Source organism: Urocitellus parryii, chromosome 2, assembly GCF_045843805.1.
Source record: "Urocitellus parryii isolate mUroPar1 chromosome 2, mUroPar1.hap1, whole genome shotgun sequence".
Classification (NCBI taxonomy): Eukaryota; Metazoa; Chordata; class Mammalia; order Rodentia; family Sciuridae; genus Urocitellus; species Urocitellus parryii.
The window spans coordinates 185,024,715-185,046,401 of NC_135532.1; the positions used below are offsets into that span (position 1 = coordinate 185,024,715).

The 21,687-nt window shown below is 36.1% G+C and overlaps 1 protein-coding gene and 1 non-coding gene across 2 annotated transcripts in view; both read right to left on the bottom strand.

Moving 5' to 3' along the window:
- The window catches only part of Vps8 (VPS8 subunit of CORVET complex), a 253,801-nt gene that overhangs the window by 148,765 nt on the left and 83,349 nt on the right, over positions 1-21,687 (bottom strand). Inside the window, exons 22-27 of the mRNA XM_077795024.1 lie at positions 17,099-17,321; positions 14,306-14,395; positions 11,813-11,864; positions 4,099-4,141; positions 2,324-2,396; positions 1,905-2,024 (exon numbers count right to left, since the gene is read on the bottom strand). Of these exons, the coding sequence (XP_077651150.1) occupies positions 1,905-2,024; positions 2,324-2,396; positions 4,099-4,141; positions 11,813-11,864; positions 14,306-14,395; positions 17,099-17,321 (601 nt within the window). The remainder of the gene's footprint in view (positions 1-1,904; positions 2,025-2,323; positions 2,397-4,098; positions 4,142-11,812; positions 11,865-14,305; positions 14,396-17,098; positions 17,322-21,687) is intronic.
- Trnat-agu (transfer RNA threonine (anticodon AGU)) lies at positions 1,603-1,678 on the bottom strand. The gene has a single exon. It is a non-coding gene; the product is annotated as a tRNA-Thr (tRNA).

The following is a 21,687-nucleotide window of genomic DNA, read 5'->3' on the forward strand; positions in this document are numbered from 1 at the left end:
CTTCTCAGCAGTTAGATAGGATTGTCTGTAGTCTGATGCTTGCTCCACCCTCAGGGTGGATGGGGTAGCTATGGTGAGATGGTTAATCCTGGAGGCAGAACTCCTCGAGTTGGGGTGTAAGCTCAGGTATGCTTCTAAGGTATGCTCTTCACCAAATGACAATTGGTCTATAGATTTTAAGTCAAAGCACCTTCAGGACCTAGTAATTGCCAGTCCACGCTGGAAGACTGCACTCCAGGAATCTCCTTTGGGTTCCACTGTGATATAGGAGCCTGTTTTTAGTCCCCTACATTGCCTGAGGGCCCCACAATTTCTGGTCTCTGATTCAGTCTCCAAACTCAATCTCTCCAGCCCCTGTCCTTTTGAATTCCTGATCAGGTGCTTCTCTCCCAACTGGTCCTGAGGTCTGGGAGCAAGGACCTGCATGCCAGTCACAAAGATAAGTGCTGGACTGGGTGAGTCTGGCGGCTATGTGATGCATGGGGTGAGTTGAGGTCCTGCCATGTTGGGGCCCTGCTGTTTTGTGTCGGGTGGATCAAAGACAGGCACTGAGACCCAACAGTCAGCAGTGAAGCTACAAGGGATGGGCTAGATTGGGGGCCAGGGAGGGGATTGGGAGACTGGAGACTAGGGCCTGGGAAGCTGGAGGGCCATGTTGGGTGCCAGATTGATGCCAGATTAATTCCAGACCTGGTGGGACCAGGGGACTGTTGGATGCTGGACTGAGTAGGGAGTTAAGGGACCAGGCTGGTGCCAGGACCAGCAAGTGCTGGCCCAAGTGGGCCCCCAGGAACCTGGTAGGTGTCAGACCAGCTGGCTGGGCAGGCTGAGAGCAAAATAGCCTCACACCCTCTTCCAACCTTCCAATTTTGATCCACTATAGTCAGCCCTGTCAGTCCTTGCAAGCCTCAGACTCAAGGAGCTAAGGAGAGCCCAGCTTTATCCTGCCTCTTTAACCTGTGTTCCCCTGGGCGAAATACTCCCAGTGTTTGACTTTCCACAGGATGGCTGGGATCAGACAGGCCCACACCAACCTAGTTACAAATTCACGGATCTGGGTTTCCGGTTTCCAAAGGCTCTGCCACACTGCACTCCCCAGTTAATCACTATTAACATTTAAGTATGCTTCCTTTTTGTCTTTTTTTTTTTTTTTTTTCCTCCAGATACTGGGTAAATGTGAGTGTGTTCCACATAATTGTGAGCCAGATGTTTTCACTAAACACTATAAATAAATGCACTTTCCATCTTACCAAAAGCTTTTTTAAAAAAATAATTACAATACTATTAAATGGGATGATTCATCATGTTTTATATAATTATTCCCCTAGGGACATTTTCACAGAAAACCTAGCTCATCCAAATTCATCTCTAATTAAACAGGTACAAGGGTGTTTTACAGCAGGAAGCTTCCATGTTCAATTTCAACTCCAGTTATTTTCCACTGTCATCATCACCACATTTCTTCAGAGCCCTTGTTCATACAGTTTGATGGGTTCCATAGTTTATGAAATCAGAGATGCACTACATTAGTCTTGTTCTTTTTAACTTTTGATGAATATGTTTTAGATGATATGTTGTTGGTTATCTTTGTTTTGTTTTTAGTGCTGGGGAGCTGGGGATCAAACCCAGGGCCTTATGCATACTAGGCAAGCACTCTACCACTGAGCTTACCCCCAGCCCATGAGTGTGCTTTAGAGACAGACACACGGCGATAGAAGAGGAGAGGTAGGGCTCTAAGTAACTAGAGAGGACATAAGGGTGGCACAACAATAACAAACATCTGAAACACTGCCCAGGGCATAAAAATTACACTCACATAAAGATTTTAATTTTTCTTTCTCTCTATTAAAAAAATTATCACCTTGATGCCTTTGACAACAACTTAAAATCAAACTGTTTCTTACCAGTGCCAATACATTTAGAAATTCTCTTGTGTCAAAATGTAGCAAAGTTCGAACATAAGGATAAATTTCTTCCTCAGGGGATGCTTCTGCCGAATGTAGGCGAATCAGAAATTCGAAAACCTATGAGGAGAAAAGCAAACTGTTGATCATTTTCTCTTCTTATAAAGTATCTTATTGAAGCAATGATGCCCATCTGGATAAAATAAAGGCAAACTAAATTCAGTTCAAATCACCACTATATAAAAAGTTCTCTCTTAAATCCTCTCTGAGCTAAAACTGTCCATTTTAGCGAAAGCAAGTAGGCTCTCTCCTATACAGGCAGTAGTTCCTGAGCCAAGTATAATCCTCATCTGCAATATCTTCAGTGCATCTCAGTAAGAAGTGTAAACAACTAAAAATGCAATGAAAACAGTACCAACCTGGTTTTTAACCAAGGGAACAAGATCTTCAGGGATATCACCAAGGGGATAGGCTCGACCTGCCAGACAACAACTAGAAGAAAAGAATGGGAACAGATCTGATCACTTGCAAAAGCGCAACTTTCAAGTGAGTAACACACTATTCCTCAAACCTGAGATACTAATTTGATCTTGAAGTAGACTCAGTTTTTGTCAATTAGGTCAAGTTCAAAATCAGATCACTGTTAATTTACTGTAGAGTTATATATTTAATGACAATATACGTATACTTCAAAAAACTAGAAGAAAGAATTTTGAACCTTTTTTTTATCACAAAGGATGTTTGTGGAGAGAGGTTTACCCTGATTTAAATATTATGCCATCTATACATTTGTTAAGACATCACATGGCACCCCTAAATATGTACAAATTTTATGTTTTATGTACTCAATAAAAAACCTAAAATTTTTTTTAAAAATATGACATACAGTTCAGAAAATATAGGACATGAAAATGATGGTGAAGTACCACATCCTGTGACAGAGTGGTGGCTTCCATTTCCTGCACTAAAGGGGCAGAAAGGAATGAGAACACACTACCCTTACACCTCATACTTAGTATTTAGAAAACTGAATGGCAACATTAAACTATGAGTTACCTGTTAAAAGCCCCACTCTTAGAGACATTTAAACCAGTGATTTTAAGAATGGTGATTTTAAAAATGGGGCATGAACTAGCATAATAAATATCTGGAAAATGTCTGCAATAGGACAAGCTTTTAAGGAGAGTTAGAACCTGAGGCAAAATTCACTCTATAGTTTCTTGTTGTTGTTGCTATTTTGTTGATTTTCTTATTTTGCAGTGGTGGTGCCTCCCCCCAGGGCCTTATGCATGCTAGGCCAGCACTCGACCACTGAGCTACATCCCAAGATCCTCTTGGAGATTCACCTCCAAATAAGACCTTCTTTATGATTAATGACCTACCTTATGGACTGAATTATGATAAATTTCTTCTGAATATGTTTTCTTTTTGGTTTGGGGAAGAGCAACTTTAAAAATCTTTGAGCCAGTCATCAATTTTCAATATTAGCCTAGAGACAAGTGGATACCAGCATACTCTAAAGAGTTTAAAGTACAAATGATAAAGTACCAAGAAAACACAATGTTCTTTCTCACCAAAGAGTCAATGCAGCAATGTATAATGAGTCTCAAAGTTAACCCTCATGCTAAACAAGAACTAAAATGAGACTCTGACAGGTTCTGCCACCTTCCTATCTTCCTACCAACCAGTTATCTAGCTAAAAGTTCTCTTTGGAGTCAATTCCGAGCCAATATAGTCTATTGGAATCAATTCTGCTCCAAGAGTAAGAGACAAAAATTCTAGTTTTAGCTCTATCACTTTTTCATGATTTAAACAAATCTCTTGCCCTTACATATAAACTAGAAGTACTATATATCATACAGAATTTCTGGTAGTAAAAATAAAATATCCTATATCAGGGTTTCTCAACCATAGTCCTATTGATATACTGGGCTACGTAATTTTTGTTGTAGGGATTACACTATGCACTGTGGGATGTTTGACATCCTGGCCTCTGCCCACTAGATACCAGTAATATCCTGGATGGATATAACTAAACATGTCTTTAAAGATTGCCAAACATGAGAACCACTACTCTGCATAAAAGAACTTAGAAAAATGAAAAGTACTATATGGCTAAGACATAGAATCTCTTAAATATATAGGAAAGTACAGAAGAAACATGGTCACAGATGAATAAATAAAAATCCCTTACCTAATATATACAAGAAGCTTGTTGCCCATAACAACTTGCTCATCTAAAATAGAAAAATATCTTTAGCAATTCTTTTTCAAAACCTTGTCAGAAATACAATCTTCATGTGGAAACAAAATGTAAAACTTGGCATTTAAGATGAGATAAATATATTTATTTCCAAACAACAGAAAATTGAGATAAGACCACTTGAACTTAAAAAAAAAATCATTGGATTCTATTCATAGAAAAAATCCATGAGTTAGTCAAAGACACATGTGGAAGGAACAGACCTGCGGGTAGAAATCTATGTGCTGTTATCTTAAACCCTAGCTTAGGACCAGGGAAAGGCATAAAGCAGGCAATGAGTTCAACTGTAGATGAAGACCAATTAACTGACACTAAGGCATAACTATGCCTTCTCATTTATTAACATGGACTTTTACCACTCCTAGTGCAGTAGGGTTGAGAAGGCCATTGTTTCTAAATGTTTAAAGTAACTTAGCGCAAATAAATGATCTTTAGAGCCCTTTCTATTCTAACATGTCAAAAAATGTAAAATTCTGTCATCTGATTATATAAACCAATATGTAAACAAAAAGGTATGTGAAAGATAATTAGGTCAATTTTTAGTCCAAAATGTCAAAGGCAACATAGAATGAAGTAAGGGTGAAGTAATCAGGAATTTGTGTGGTATGCAGATTATGGGAATCTGTGGTTGGTAATAAAGATAAGGTAAAGTTTCTAATTTAGATGTGAATATGAGACATAATGCCAGCAAATACATATGTTTTATCCTTTTTAAATACTCTAAATATGTGATGTAATTCATACAAATTTGAGTTGCTAAAAATTGTATGAATAATTGAATTTTGCCTGAATTTCAAATGTTATTTGATTCAACTCAACTAGTAATATATGGTAGCAATTGCCTTACGAATATACCGTATTCATGTTTATTGACTCATTAGGTAAACACTTTAATTGTTAGAAATCTCAGGTAGAATGTGTCTAGCTCATAATATTCTTAGAGTTAAATTTACTTGTTTAACATGTGTATCACCATTATTCCACTCCTATGAATTTATTAGGAGCAGGTTATCTGTGTTATCTCTATTTCTAGCACCCAGTACAATGTCTAGCACTCGGGAGGTGATTAGTAAATGCACAGTGAACTGAACTGATAAAGTTCTTGATTTTGTACAACTGAACTATCCCCAATATCCTCTTTTATAAAAGCTCAACAGTTCCATTTGGATGTTTCAATACTATACTACACTTTCATTTCTGGTGGACATTTATGTGAAAGTCAATTTTCAAGTCTGTTTCAAAAAGATTAGGTTCAGGGCCACTGATAGGCACAAGAGGTTAAGACTATACAAAATGACTCCCCTTGCCTCACCCTCAAAAAAAAACAAAACAAAAAATCCTGTAAAAGCTGGGCATAATAAAAGAAACTACCTAAAGTTATTAAACAGTGAATAGAAGCATAAAATCTGGCAGGGGGTTCAGATTCACTTGGGGGAAAGACAGGCAGCCATACTTTTATCTCCTACAGTGTAATGTGACTTGAATACATGAGACAGACAGCACATGGAAAAACCCCTGATCTTTCTGGCCTAGGGGAAAAGTGAAACCAAGAAATCAGGAATGGGCTGGAGTTGTAGCTCAGTGGTAGAGCACTTGCCTAGCATGTGTGAGACACTGGGTTCAATTCTTAGCACCATATATAAACAAATTAAATAAAGGTCCATTGACAACTAGAAAAAATACGTTTTTAAAAAAGTCTTTTTAAAAAGAAAGAAAGAAAGAAAGAAACCAGGAATGGAAAAGACAGACAGAAAGGAGGGAAAGAGGAGGGAAGGAAAGGTTGCACATAGATATGAGTGGTAGGAACATGAAGTTAAAGGGATAGTTCTACAAAATGGGCCTATGTGCTGGCCCTTCTCATGTTTTCTTTTAAAAGCAATTTACCCAGGGCCATTCTGGTCCTTCTCTGGCTTAAATCAACAGGATATGTTACATCGCTCCACAAGTAACCCATTATATGCAGATCTATTCTCCAGGCTGAGGAACTTAAGATTCCTCCCTTCCAATAAGAAGGACATGAGTCACCCTGAAGAAGAAACTTTTGTGACCTTTATACCAACCAGAGTTCAAGACCCAGAAAAACAGAATAATTAGAAACAAAGCCCACTGACTATAAAAATCTGAAAAAACAAATTCAAATTAGAACCAGTCAGTACAGGCCGAAGTGACCAAGAGCTGCCTTCAGATCTCCAGCATGTCATTTTAATCTCATATATACTAGTAAAATCTTTTCCACCCACCATGGGTTTCTCTTGGGTGCCTATGAACAAAATCAAGTGCATTAAGAACTTCAAAATATGCTGCCTACTGTTAATCAAAGGTTGAGAGGTGGTACCTGGACAAAACTCTCTAGAAACTTCCCTGAGACCTCCTCTAAAACCAGGGAACAAATGGGTACCACTGCTCTCTCCTCTTTGAAACAACTCACATTCTCCTTTGAGGGTGTCTTTCCCTTCTCTAATAAATCTTGCTATATTTCTACTATATTTTGTGTTATCCCTGAACAAATACAATTCTGAGATAAATAAAAGATTAGAACTAATGGACAAGAAAGAAAAAAAAAGAAACTATAATTATCCTCAATGAAGTAAAATAGGACATGTTTCAATGCATGAAAATTTCAACAGATAAATGAAGATAAATCTAGCAGAACCTATAAAAAATAACTAAATAGAAATTACAGATTCAAAAACACAATTGTTGAAAACAAAAATTCACTGAGTGGAATTAACAGCTAAATTGACAGGAAAGAGGAAAGAGCAAGTGAACCTGGGGGTAGGGCAATAGAAATCATCCATGGTGGAGAAAATAGAGTGGGAAAAAGCCCAAACAAAACAAAAATTAGGATCTGGGGATACAGCTCAGTGGTAGGGCACTTACTTAGCATATGTGAGGCTCTGGGTCTATCCCCAGCACCACAAACAAAATAAAAATCTAGCAGGACACACTCTGAAATGGTGGAATGCACTCCTCCAAAATCCTGTTCTTCCATGAAAGTAAATTCTTAAAATCAACTTTTTTAGAACTCTTGAAAAAGTAAAGAGTTGCTGTAATCTGAGGAATATTTATTCAAGAAAAATGCCTAAATCTCAGAAATAACTATGAGTGGGCTTTATAGTGTCTAACTTTATCTACTACCGTGCTATTTTTCCCAGCTTAAAACCAATAACCTCACAACTTCCACAGCTGTGAAAAACAGCAACTGAGAAGTCACCTGAAGGGGAAAAAAATGGGGTTGGAACTCTCAACTGTCCTGTCTCAGAGAGTTGGCTAGCTCTAATCTCAGGAAAATTACCTGAGAAAATTAGGGGAAAAAATAAAATAATGGAGAATAACAGAATCCAGAATCTCCACATGCCTCTTCTTGTCCTGACTCAGAATTCATTCTGTAGTAACAGCACTATCCCTGACATTTCTGAAAACAATCAGTGCTCTCCAAAAAACATACAAGAATAAACAGAAGAAGGGTCTCCAGAGGTGTCTGAAAATCTCTATGTGCAAGACTGTATAGGTACCCAGGGAAGATCAGAATCTATAAGCTGTGGCTGACTCTGAGGCTCAGCCTAAGTCAGAAGTGAAGGCTAAGGAGAAAATTGTAAACTGCCTGCCAAAGGACTAAAAATTCCAAAATAAAATTAAACAAGAATTGGGTCCCTGGTTTCCAGTCTTACCATGTGATCCTTCTTACATGTGTTACTGTAAGGATATCTAAAGTAAGGCCCTCACAAGAGCCCAGCAAAAGCTGATGACTGAGGACTCCAAGACAGTACTGAAAACCACCAGACCAAACATGGGTGAAAAAAAACTCCTACACGGCTGGGGATGTGGCTCAAATGGTAGCGCGCTCGCCTGGCATGCATGCGGCCCAGGTTCAATCCTCAGCACCACATACAAACAAAGATGTTGTGTCCGCCGAGAACTAAAAAATAAATATTAAAAATTCTCTCTCTCTCTCTCTCTCTTAAAAACAAAACAAAACAAAAACAAACAAACAAAAAAACTTCCTACATAAAACAGGTTACACTGACTCCTATCATGGCTTTGACTGACTTCTGCATTCCTGTAGAGAAAATAACACTGGGGACTGTGGAAGGGTGCTGCAGACAATATAAAGAATGGAGAACATTTATAGAACTGATTGACACAGCAGAAATAATCAGAAAGGCAACATCTTAGTCCTTGTTCAACTTGGACAAGTTGGGAAGAGGGAAGAGAACCTAGGATGGAATTGCCATTGTTATGCTATACTTGTGCATTTTATTAGGGATATGAAATCATCAACCCTGTTCATCACCCATTACCCACCAGTTTATTAACCAGAGAAAAGTTACAACAGGTGAGGAATTGCCATGTGAGATTTTTGGTCATTGAGGATGAAAGCAAACAGAAACAAGCCCTGATTTTTGTCACTTTTAAAAATCAATCAGCAGGGCTGGAGATGTGGCTCAAGCGGTAGCGCGCTCGCCTGGCATGCCTGTGGCCCAGGTTTGATCCTCAGCACCACATGCAAACAAAGATGTTGTGTCCGCCGAAAACTAAAAAATAAATATTAAAATTCTCTCTCTCTCTCTCTCGCTCTCTCTCTTTAAAAAAAATCAATCAGCAAACTACAATGAAGAGTTATAGACTAAATGTGTAAACTAGAAGACATTCCTGGAGAAATTTTAAACAGCTCTCAAATCAAAAGGTGGAAGTATGAAACACTTCAAATATGAAAAGGAAAAAGCTATTTTGCAAAATTGTGGATGACAAACAATGCAAAAGACCAGCAAAACTGGATAGGCAAGTTTGAAATGGAGGAAATACATACTTCTCTTCTTGATAACAATGAAGATTACATTTTTAACAAAAAAAGGAAAATTAATTCTACCAACTGCACAAAATATTTCTCTAGTAATAGACTGTGTGACATGTGAGCATAAAATTATGACCATGCCATATTTCTAATGAAAACAAAACAGTCTCTAATAAAGAAAGTCTTTTTTAAGTCCAGCCTTCCTGACTTTCTGAAGTATAGATGCTTTTAAATATTGACTTCTACTATATAATCACAAAATTTCAAGGACAATAAGTTTCACATAAAATAGAAAACTTCTAAGTAAAGCCTAAAGTGGTAGAATGCAATTAATGAATTTTTGGAAGGTGTTCTAAATATTTAATTCACATTTTTGTTTCAGTTTATATATGTGGCAACTGAGTGAATCTGGAAGGAACATCTGTCTTTGCATTTGAACTAAAATTATGAAGATTTCTGTTTCCATTTTGCATCAGTTTCTTCTGCTCTGGGATACGTTGGATTCCAGGAACAATAAGTCTGATTAATAAACATCTTGTGATAAAACTAGCACCAGGAAACAGCAATAGTTTTCTGTTTGTTGGTAATTTTGGAGGAGGATAGGGTACTGGGGATTGAGCCCAGGGACACTTTACCACTGAGCTATATCTCTAGTTCTTTTCATTTTGTATTTTAAGACAGCATCTCACTAAGGTGCTAAGGGCCTTGCTAAGTTACTGAATCTGGCCTCAAGCTTGCAATCTTCCTGTTTCAGATTCCTAAGTCACTGGAATTACAGGTGTGCACCACAGCAATAGCAACTTTCTTATGCACAAGGCCCTGCCCAACCAGTCCTGGGATAATGATCAATCAGACCACACAGTGTGATCAAGACTGCTTGATTATGCACATTTCTGGTCTACTTTTTCTATGTAATCTGGAAATTCATGTTAATACCACCAAAGACAGGATTGGAAATGCTATTCTCCTTAATCTTCCCGGTATAGCTATATTGATTCAAGTTCCTTTCCTGCTTTTCATCATTACTTTTCTTTTTGGAAAACACACACACACACACACACACACACACACACTTATTAGTTATAGACAGACACAATAACATCTTTTTTAATTTATTTTGATGTGATGCTAAGGATCCAACCTAGTGCCCCACACATACCAGGCAAGCACTCTACTACTGAGCTCACTCAGCCCTCTCTTTACTCCAGCCCTTTCTTTGGTTTTTAAAGCAAGTAGCCAGACCTGATTTGTTGGTATCTTCAAGAGATGGGTCTTAGGCCTAGCACTATGGTAGAAATGCCACCAATTTATTCACCATGAACATAAGAAATGTTTTATAAGAAATAGAATTATCAAAGCTTTTGAAAACTAGAGCACAAAAGAAAGATTGTATAAAATTCCAGAAGTATCATAGTTTTTAAGCAGGTTATAGATTGTTGGATGAAACTGTCATTAATTCAAGTAATAAATATTTTGTGTATACTTGCTATAAAAAAATAAGCAAGAACTGACAGAATTGAAGTGAGAAACAGACAATTTGGCTGGGCACAGTGGTGAATGCCTATAATCCTAGCTATTCGGTTAGATGAGGCAGAATAATTCCAAGTTCAAGGCCAGTGTGGGCAACTTATCAAGACTGTGTCTCAAAAGAAAGAAAAGGACTGGGGATATAGTTTAGTGGTAGAGCACTTGCCTAGCATGTGCAAGGCCCTAGGAACACACAAGGAAGAGACAATTGAACAACTGAAGACTTCAATACCATACCTTCAATAATGGATAAAAGAAGTAGTGGAAGATAAATAGGAAATAGAAGATTTGAACAAACTATAAGCCTGAAGCCACTCAGTAGATTAACTTGCTCCTACTGCTAACCAGTCTGATAATTGAAGTCAGTGAAGAGGAAAACTTGTTTCTAGCACTAGCAAGTCATTTTTCATAGTTTGTTTTGCGTCACTCTCCTATGTCTCACTCTTCAAATAATTAACCAGTAAAGTCAGCTTTACCTGACAAGAAAAATAAAGGGAAAAAATCAAAGAATAACTCCAGTCACATGACCTACTAATCAGTTCTTTCTTTAGATTTTTTTTTAGGAACCAGGAATGCCTGGATACCTGGTAACCCATGAACAACAGCAAAGCACATCAAGGGAACTGACTACTCCAAGAATTAATGACCACTCCAGTGCCCACCAGGCTATAACTAAATTTAGACTATCCAGACTTATCCACATAAGCTTTTATGTTAGTGATCTCTGACTAGACAGAATTTGGGTGACAGCTCTCCATCTTCCGTCAGCTGGCTTATTGCCCATAAAATTCTTTCTTCTCCTGTCACTCAGTCCCTCAAATTATTGGCTTCATCAAGTAGCAGTGGAACTGGACTTTTGATGGTTCCAAGCCTCCCAGACAGCTACCGAATGTTCCACTAAACAACAAAACACATTCAATACATTATTCTCAACTACACATGAAACATTCTCCAGAAAAGACTACCTGTGAAAGCAAAAAATAGAAAAAGAAGTCACAGAAAGTATATCCTCTGACTACAGAACAAAAATAGAAATCAATATCAGAAGGAAATTGAGAAATTCACAATAGGTAGAAAATAACACACTTCTAAACATCCACTATCACAAGGGATATCTGAAGTACAAAGGATTACATGGAAAATTTTAAGTATGAATAATTACATAGTTTCTTCTATGGTTTGATTAGGGTGGTGATTATATGATTATAATGATTAGCAAAATTCCCACTGTACACATATAATTGGTGAATTGAATTTTATAACATTTAAATAATACCTTAAAATAAGAAAGAAAGAAAAAATTAAGGCTTAGAAAAGTAATACCTGTTAGTGTTTTTCCTGCATTCAGAGGAGGAGCAATGACTCTGAAAAGCTTCTGCATTAAAATTAACAAAAAAAACAACATCATTTCAAAGGACAACATTTTTTAAAGATAATCAAGAATCTTATTTTATCAATTTCCTTTCTCTGATGGAATTTGATTAAATATAAAAACTTAATGTGTACATGAACTATTTAGAAATAGCACAATGGAAAATCATTGTGATATTAAACATTGAATACCAGTTACATGAAGGTCTTTGCTGAGATTATAATTTTTGATACAAGACTTAGGTTCTTAAAGAGGCTTTCTTCTTTTAAGAAAATAAGCAAATGAAGAGATTAATATCTCACCAAAGTGATGATGAAGATTACTTTAAGCTGAAAACATCTAAACATCCATAGCATAGAAAAAACTATTTTAATTTAAGCAGGGCCTCCCCAAAATATAGTCTCATGGAACCCCTAGAAGGAGTGTCTTATTTGGGAGAAGACTGACCTTGCCCAAGGAGATGCAAATTCAGTTTCTATTAGCATCAAAAAGCCTAGAACTTGCCATACCTTCCCACTGAAGTCCCAACTCCACTGTCTCCCCCATTTTTGTTAAGCTGGTATACAAAACTTCACCTCTGGCTACTCAGCAGAGCTACTTATTAGTGAGTGCTCCTATGGATAAGCCTTGTCTTTTCTCCTGTAAATATGTATATTGTCAGATAAATTCACACCCTCCTCGACACCCCCTTTGTTGTCTCCCATCATTGAGACCTAAGTTAATAGAGGAAACATTTGTCCTCTTAACACAAGGCACTACTTTTCCTTCAGAAGCAGCCAAAACTGAACAAAGGAAAGACTTCAGAGGCTACAGTAGTCACTTCAAATGGGATGACAATGTCTTTCATTTAGAAAATCTAAAAAATTTCAAAAGACAGGATATCTTCTCTTAATGCAGACCTCCCCACGTGCTAAAAGAGCTAAACTTTAAACACTGAAAAGTGATTTCCTTATAGACAGAGAATTATAAAAGAGGAACCACCTAACCTCCCATGGTTAAAATCTCTAAAATGACTGTTTATAACAAATACCAAGCTCCTGCTGAAAGCCATTAAACTTAGAAACTACTCTGAACACAAAAAAGGCAACCTCAATAGCCTGGTGTTCCATTTGAGATGTATAGGTATAAATGTAAATCAGACTGTGAGGAATAAAACAATCCACACAAAAGAAAAATTTCAAAAGCAACATAAAAGTCAGCAATCATTTTTGTAAATGTAGAATGTATCAAATTTGGATCTGCTTTGAGGGATTACTTTGAGATACACTAGAAACTGAATTAATTCTTCCCAACTGGGGACTAGTGTTGGCACAGAGAACATTTCTGTACATAGGATAGCACTGGACCTCACTGAGGAGGTAGCTAAGTCTTTCTCAGGGCCTTTCTCAGTAATGAACCTGGATGATTTAGCAGCTGAGAGGTATTAAGAGAAAGAATTCTTTCTTAACATATACACAATCAGGGTCAAAACCTGAAGAGTAGGGATGAAGCACTCAAGAGATGAGAGGTACAACTAAATTTGAAGAGTTATGAATTAAAGGAATAAACACACTACCAAGCTAGTATGCTCAAAGAAGGCTGAAATTCCGTAGAACAACTGCAGACTTAGTAATACTGAGAACAGTTTTTGGATGGTATTAAATTTGCCAAATAAAATTGACTAGATGTTTTCAGTGGATTCCTGACTCTGTTGGGGTGCATTAGTCACTATAACAAAGCAGTGGGTTGGGGGTATACCACATATATCTGCAGCGCCATTATCCAATCTGTCCTTAAAGTAAGGCAATGACAAGATGGATAAAATAAAAGCATAAATGCTTTTTTAACTCTCTTGGAAAGGAGAATAAAAAATTACCACAAATGTTATAAAATTTCAAATTTGGAAAAACAGTACATTAGTAACTAACAAATAATGACATCCTACCATTCTCAGGACCTCCCTCAGCAGAATGTATATGCAAAACAGCAGTAAGTAACAACACATTTATTATTTACAATAATTATATAAAACAAATTTCTTAAACATTTTAGAAAAGTTGCTACAGTTGAAAAATTCCTTGGAGGAAAAAAGCTTACAGTCTAACAAGTAAGCATTACTTTTAATTTTTTCAACTGTTCCCTGGGATATAAATTTCTATTTACATGGATAGGCAAGAAAACAATGGCAGAAGACATGAAATTAAAGACTGCTGGGCTGAGGTGTAGCTCAGTGGCAGAGCAAATGCTTATCATGCATGAGCCCCTGGGTTCAAGCCTCAGCACCAAAAATTAATTAATTAATAATTTAAATAAAGACTACTTAAAAGACCCAAGCTAAAACAGATGCAAGTCTAATAAATCAAGAGGAAATTTTAAGATAATCAGATGTTCAAAGCAAAATAAGAACAGGGAAAAAATTAGTAGACAATATTAAATGTTATGTCTTAAGTTACAAAATACCTTACCTCCATTGGACTAATAAACTCATTCATGCCTCTGTTATAGACATAGATCATAGCATCATATAGACGATTTTCCCAGCACATGAGAACTACCTATAAAAAAGGAAAAGTCACTTGATCTATATAATTTAGTAAGTTTCACCAATTAAACCACTTAAAGCTTTAAGAATGGAAAATATCTTGAGTTTTCTTCCTTATTTGTTCTTCTTTCTTCTCTGGTAAAAACTGAAATTGAAGCAACTCAAACATAATGGCTAAGTAACAGATATTGTAGGTTCAATATTATTTTAATAGTATAATAACTACTTTTAAACGTTGTCCAATGTCTAATTTTATTTCCTCTCTCTCCTTTCCATTATTCATTTTGCTTTTTCTCAATAGTTCTACAACTATTTACCAAACACTTATATTTGGGTCCTCTTAGGCACTGGGGATAAAATGACAGACAAATCAGATCTATTCCCTACCTTTATAGAGCTTACATTTATCCTAGATACCCAATTAAAAAAAAAAGAGGAGTACAAAATAGTATGAATTTTGATGTAGAGAAGATATTCAAGTATACAAAAAATTAATGACCTACAAATATGAAAAAACATTATAAAGGAACCTAACTTGATTTGGAGTATTCAAAAAGTCATCCCTGAGCCAGGTGCAGTGGCATGCACCTGTAATCCCAGCAGCTCGGGAGGCTGAGGCAGAAGGATCGAGAGTTCAAAGCCAGTCTCAGCAATTTAGCAAGGCCCTTAGCAACTCAGTGAGACCCTGTTTCTAAATAAAATATTTTAAAAGGGTTGGGGATGTGGCTCAATGGTTAAGCACCCTGGGGTTCAATCTCTGGTACCAAAAAAAGAAAAAGCTGAGAGTACATGCAACATTTAAGCTAGTACCTAAAGGATGCATGCATGGGGACAAAAAGCAGAAAAGGAAATGAGGGATTCTGCAGGCAGAAGACAACCAGGACGAAAGAACTATAGTGAAAAGGAGCTTGAAGTATTTAAGGATGGAGAGAAATCACCTTGATAAAACACACACACAAAAGGAACAGTTATGACTTGAACTACAGGTTATTCTATATTCTGTTCCTATGAGAATTATATAATACCATTGAGTGACAAGAGGACTGAAGTAGAAGATCAGAGGTTGGAGAATGATAGAGACTAGCCAGAGGGTTAAATAGAAAAATGGAAGTGAGGTGTCCTGGGAGAGTGTTTCTAGAAAATGGATGTTCTGGGACTCTTCTCTTCTTTCTCTATCCTCTCTTTAGCCAGTGCCATGCTCATACATCTCTTTACTGATAACTAACGCACTTGTAACCTCAGCCTTAACCTTCTCTCTGACCCATCCAACCACTTCCTTAATATCTTCACCTGAATGTTTAGCAGCTATTTCAAAATAAAATGGCAAAGCAAGACTCCTCATTTTGTCTCTCAGACTAAGACTTCTTCCAGTCTTCCAATCTTCTTAAAGGAATCACTATCCATCCTATTTCTCAAGCTATTAAACAAAACAAAAACTTGGACATTGCCTTTTAATTCTCTCATTCCTACACTGACATCTAATTCATCAGTAAATCAATTATACCTCCCAAACAGCAAAAATCAGGCTGACTCTCTCCATCTCACTGCTACCATCTCTGGAACCAGGGTGATCTTTCTTTAAAAATGGTAAGCGGGATGCAGTAGTACATGCCTGTAATCCCAGTGGCTAGGGAGGTTGAGGCAGGAGGATCATGGCAAGAGGATTGCAAGTTTAAAGCCAGGCTCAGCAACTTAGTGAGGCCCTAAGTAACTCAGTAAGACCCTGTCTCTAAATAAAATACAAAAAAAAAAAAAAAAAAAGGCTCAGGATGTGGCTCAGTGGTTAAGTGCCCCTGGGTTCAATCCCCGGTACCAAAAAAAAATTCTAAAGAACCCAGAATAAAATGGGAAAATGTGTACCTCGCCCTGCAGAGTCTACTTCTCTTTTCCATTATGTTCCAGATCTGCTTGCCCTTTTACTGTTACTTGAAAATTCGAGGCAGAATCTTCTTCTTTTTTTTTTTAAACATTAGCTTCACCTATAATAGTCTTCTATTCAAAGATCTTTGCATTACTGATCCTTCTTGTCATTCAGATTCTAAGACTCAATGTCACCTCCTCAGAAAGATTTTCTATAATTAGCCAATCTAAAGTAACTTCTCATTCTCTACTATAGCACACTACTTATGCTAATTTACCTCTCATACCATTCTCTGCATTTCAAAATTTAACTCTGACCTTATATACTAGCTATCTAAAAAGTGGCATCATATGGGCTGGGGTTGTGGCTCAGCAGTACAGTGCTCTCCTAGCATGCATGATGCACTGGGTTTGATCCTCAGCACCACATAAAAATAAAATAAAGATATTGTGTCTACCTAATATATATATATATTTTAAATGGCATCATTCTCTTAGGTAAAAATATTCTATTGTTTATGTGAAAGGACCCTTAGTTGAACAAACAAACTGGGATCAATCAATAAGCATTTATTGAGCAATGTCAACTCTATGCCAAGAGCTCTGGAGAATGTTAAAGAAATATAAGGCATAATCTCCGTTTTGCAAGCATTATATTATCCAGCTTACATACAGTCCTAAGCTTATATAGAGTCCTAACAACTATACTGAAAAATACAAGTTTATAAGACAACTTGCCAGAAGTACTCAATTGGGCTTTTAGAGAAGCAGAGAAAGGCCTTACCAGTCAGGTAAATAAAATCAATAAAGGAATAATATTTATTCTGTTAAGTTAATATGCTGTCTATAAACTCACCTGCTGAATATCTAGGCTGGTGATATCCATATGTACAATGAGGGATTCCACATTTTCCATTAATTTTTTATCTTGGAAATGAACAATCAAGTCTTTCATAACCTGGGGTGTGATCCCCACCAATTTATCACTCAAAATATATGGTTCAAGGCACTCCAGAAACACTCCTTTGGCCACTGAATTCTCACTTAATTTGTCATACATCTGGCTAAATAAAAGATCCCTATAACAGAGAGGGAAAAATAATTTTAGAAACATTCCAAATACCCATTAAATTTGGTCTGCTTAGTATATATCATCCCCCTGCATTTCAAGAACTTAATAAAAACAGTAACAATATCTGTGTAGTTTTATATTGTAAAAGTCTTTATGTCAATATATATCTATATGTAGATATATACAGATACAGATATTAATCTTCCCAATACTTCTTTTTATAAATAAGAGAAACTGAATAACTGGTTGCTGAAAGGCACATAGTGAACACAACAATCAGAATTGGAAACCAGACTTCTGGCCTAAATTCTTTGTTCAGTCTATTATGGTACACTGTTTCTTACAGGCAGAAGTAAAGGGTGTAGGTAGGAGAGCAGCCATGATGGGGTAGGGGAAAAAATGACTACTTATAATTTAACTTTTCTATTATCTAAATATTATAGGTGACCTTCAGAACCAATAAACTTCTTTAGCTCCAAACTTTTCTTCCCAAAGGGATTGGGCAATGATTATTAATGAGAGAAGAAGAAAAATGTTTAATGTTTAAAACACATACCTAGAAACAATTTTATTGCAGAAAAAAATTTAATTACTCTCAGTGCCACCAACTTCAACACTATGTGCGACTCATCTCATATTTCTTCTGTAAGCAGTCCATAATTTGAGGTATACTTAGCATAAACAGTTTGAATTCTGTTTTCATGACATATGATATGATAAGTGTTATTCTAAATAGCTATTTACTCTTCTGAGGGGTAGGGTTTGTAGAAGTCTGCAATTTTAAATATATTTAAATATATTTCATTTATTTAATTGTTTGTTTAGTGATGGGGGTCTCACTATGTTGCTCAGGCTAGACTCAAACTCCTAGGCTCAAGTGAACCTCCCATCTCAACCTCCTGAATAGCTGGGACTATAGGGGTGAGGCACTATACCTGGTTTATTTTTATTTTTTTAAAAGAGAACATAATGTATGTTTATGGGAAACAATGTGATATTTCAATACTTGTATACAATGTATAATGATCAGATCATGGTGATTGGCATATCCTTTACCTCCAACATTTATCATTGCTTTGTGTTGGGAACATTCAAAATCCTATCAGCGATTTTGAAATATACAGTTAATTGTTGTTAACCATAGTTGTCCTACTGTGCTCCAAAACATTAGAAGTTATTCCTTGTATTCAACTGCATTTCTGTACCCTTTAATCCTCCTTTCTCCATCCCCTGTTACCCCCTATCCTTGCCAGCCTCTGGTAACCATTATCCTACTCTTTATTTCTATGAGCTCAACTTTTTAGCCTCTAGACATGAGAACATGCAGTATGTGTCTTTCTTCGACTTGTATCATTTAACATAATGTCCTCCAGGTTCATCTATGTTGCCATAAATGGCAGAACCTCACTCTTTTATGTCTGAAGAGTAATTTCACTGTGTATATCTACCGTATTTCCTGTATCCATTCAGAGTTGATGGATCTTTCAGTTGATTCCATATCTTGCTATTGTACATTGTTCTGTAATACACAAGGGAGTACTGGTATTTCTTCAACACTTTGAATGTCTATTCAGTAGTGGCATTGCCGAATCATATGGGAGCTCTACTTCTAGTTTCTTGAGGAATCTCTATACTGTTTTCCATTTTGACTAGACCAACAGTGTATAAGAGTTTCCCTTTCTCAGTAGTTACTTACTCTGTAAAATTACTATTTGTTTAACAATGCTTCAACATCAGAATTTGCTTAACTATTCTTATAATGTTGGATATGTCACTATATTTGCTTTTTCAGGTGATGTCACGATAAACATCTACATATATGCCCTTTTCCACGTTGAGGGCACAATTAGTTAGTCATTCAACTTTTAGAAATTTAACTTAAGTGAAAAGATATGAGGAGTAGGGGTTGTAGGTGAGTAATAGAGTGCTGGCCTAGCATGTGAGAGGCCCTGGGTTTGATCCCTAGCAAAAGGAAGAAAAAGAAAGAAAGAAAGAAAGAAAGAAAGAAAGGAAGGAAGGAAGGAAGGAAGGAAGGAAGGAAGGAAGGAAGGAAGGAAGGAAGGAAGGAAGAATAAACTTGAAATGTGTGACTAAATGTGCACTTGAAATGTGTGATTAAATTATCTTCAAAAAGTATCACAGTATCAATTAACAGTGCCACCAGCAATATATTATCATATGAGTTTCATGAGACAACTGGTTTTTCCTCTTAATATTTTAACAAGTACAAATTAAACATCATTGTTTTTAATTTTTTATAAATGGCAAAATTGAACAATTTCTGTTTTAATTCACAAACTTTATTGTCTTGTATCATTCACTTATTCATTCCATTTTTAAAATATAAAAACTATGCTAATTTTATTTACCTATTAGGTTCATTAATTTTGTTGATATGTATAATTTATATATCTTGTCAACTATTCAACTGTTGGAAAATGGTGGATGATTTGTTTATCCACTTGTCTATTCATGACAAGTTCCAATAAAAGATCAAGGAAGCTCTTGACCTTTTAGAGACTGGGGTTGGGGGTTTAGCTTGGTAGCAGAGTGTAGCTTGGCACACTCAAGGCCCCAAGTTCAGTGCTCTGGACATCAAAAGAAAAAAACAAAACAAACAAAAGGAATGGGATGGGGTTTTGCCTCATCTGAAGTCCTAGAAGTGGATAGGTGGCAGACTGTCTGGCTTCAACTATACTAGAATCACATGTCACCTTCCAAGGAATAGCATTCATAATATCCTGGGGGAAAATCCATATCCATTTATTTTTTCTCAAATACACAAATATAACTTTTCCATCATTTTCCCCTTTGCTTCACATTTATCAGAATATTTTTCATGTTAGTTTCATTTTAATCAATAAGTCATCACACTTTGTGATTACCGATTACTAGCCAGGCAAAAGAAACTAAGATTAATCAAGTTTTACTATAAAAAAAATAACAAAATTATGAATTCACAGAAAATGTCATGTTTCACAGACCTTGTACTATATAATGTATTTTTAAAAAACAACATGCTAAGGAAGATAATTACATATTTTAGTTCAATACAAAAAGCCTTGACAAGGAGAATAAAAGATAGCTAAAATTTAAGTAAAAAGAGCATAAAAGTTGACCGACAAGGTGCTCCTGTGACAAAGAGTAGCATGCAATTTGATAAGATTAATGGCAAGACCACACATTTTATTTTTAACTAATCAAAAGCTATAAAAAGGCAGCAAAAAAAAGTAAAATTCAGCAACTCCTACCTGCATCTCTACCTCAAAATAAAAAACAACAGAATTCTAAGGCATAGTTTCATCTTTCTGGGAGAATATTTATTAGGGCATCAGGAGAGGGAGGAAAGAGATAAGCACGCGCGCGCACACACACACACACACACACACACAACAGTTTTTAGCTCTCATGTTTCTTTCTATATTTAGGTATTCTCCAGGGTGCAGACTTTGTTTCCTAGAAGAGCTGGCTGGATTCAACCCTGCTATTACCATTTCAAGCTGAGCTTCCTATAACAACTATCACAGAAAAATCCACCATGAATAAGAGAGAGCCATCAAAGAGATTTTTCTAATACTCATACTAAAGAGATTTTTGAAGTTTATCATTTTTACATCAAATAGAGAAAAATGGCTAAATTCACTTCATACATTATCAATTGAATAATTTTATTAATATGAACTGCTTTGATTATGAGATAATTACAAATTTTGAGACAGAGAGCCTGGGTATCATCAATCAAAAGTACCTGCCAATTATACTAAATATGTAACCAGAACCAAATAAATTAATTTCCATTAAATATAAGTGAGATTTAATAAATTCAAAGTTGATTTGGTGTTTTCTTGTGTACTTTTACTGTATAAAAGCAAAATTCAAGTGAACTTTAAGAAGTTGTGTTCAAAATGTTGTAAAGATTTTTTTAAAAAAAGCACGAATTAACTTGATGTGGAAACTACTCAATTATATACTTTAAAAGGATAAATTTTATGGTATGTGAATTATACCTCAACAAAGCTATTATAAAATTAAAGATATGGTACCTTTCTCCCCTATTTTTTAATAATTAAAATTTAAACAGGCAGTTATCAAGAAAATGGTCACCCAAAACATCTAGTTCCTCAAACATGCTTCATGATTAAGATATTTCTGTTTCTCAAACACTAGGCCTGATATTGAACAACATGACTGAACAAACACTCTGCATATCAAAAAACCACTGAAGCTTCACTTTGGATTTAACAGAAATACTTTTGGTTCAACTTCCTATATAACTTTAGTCATTTGAATGATGGCTTCTCAACAGCTCTGAAGATTTCCTTAGAGAAATATAGTGGTCAATATCATGTACAGAGAACATTAATCTTTTTTTA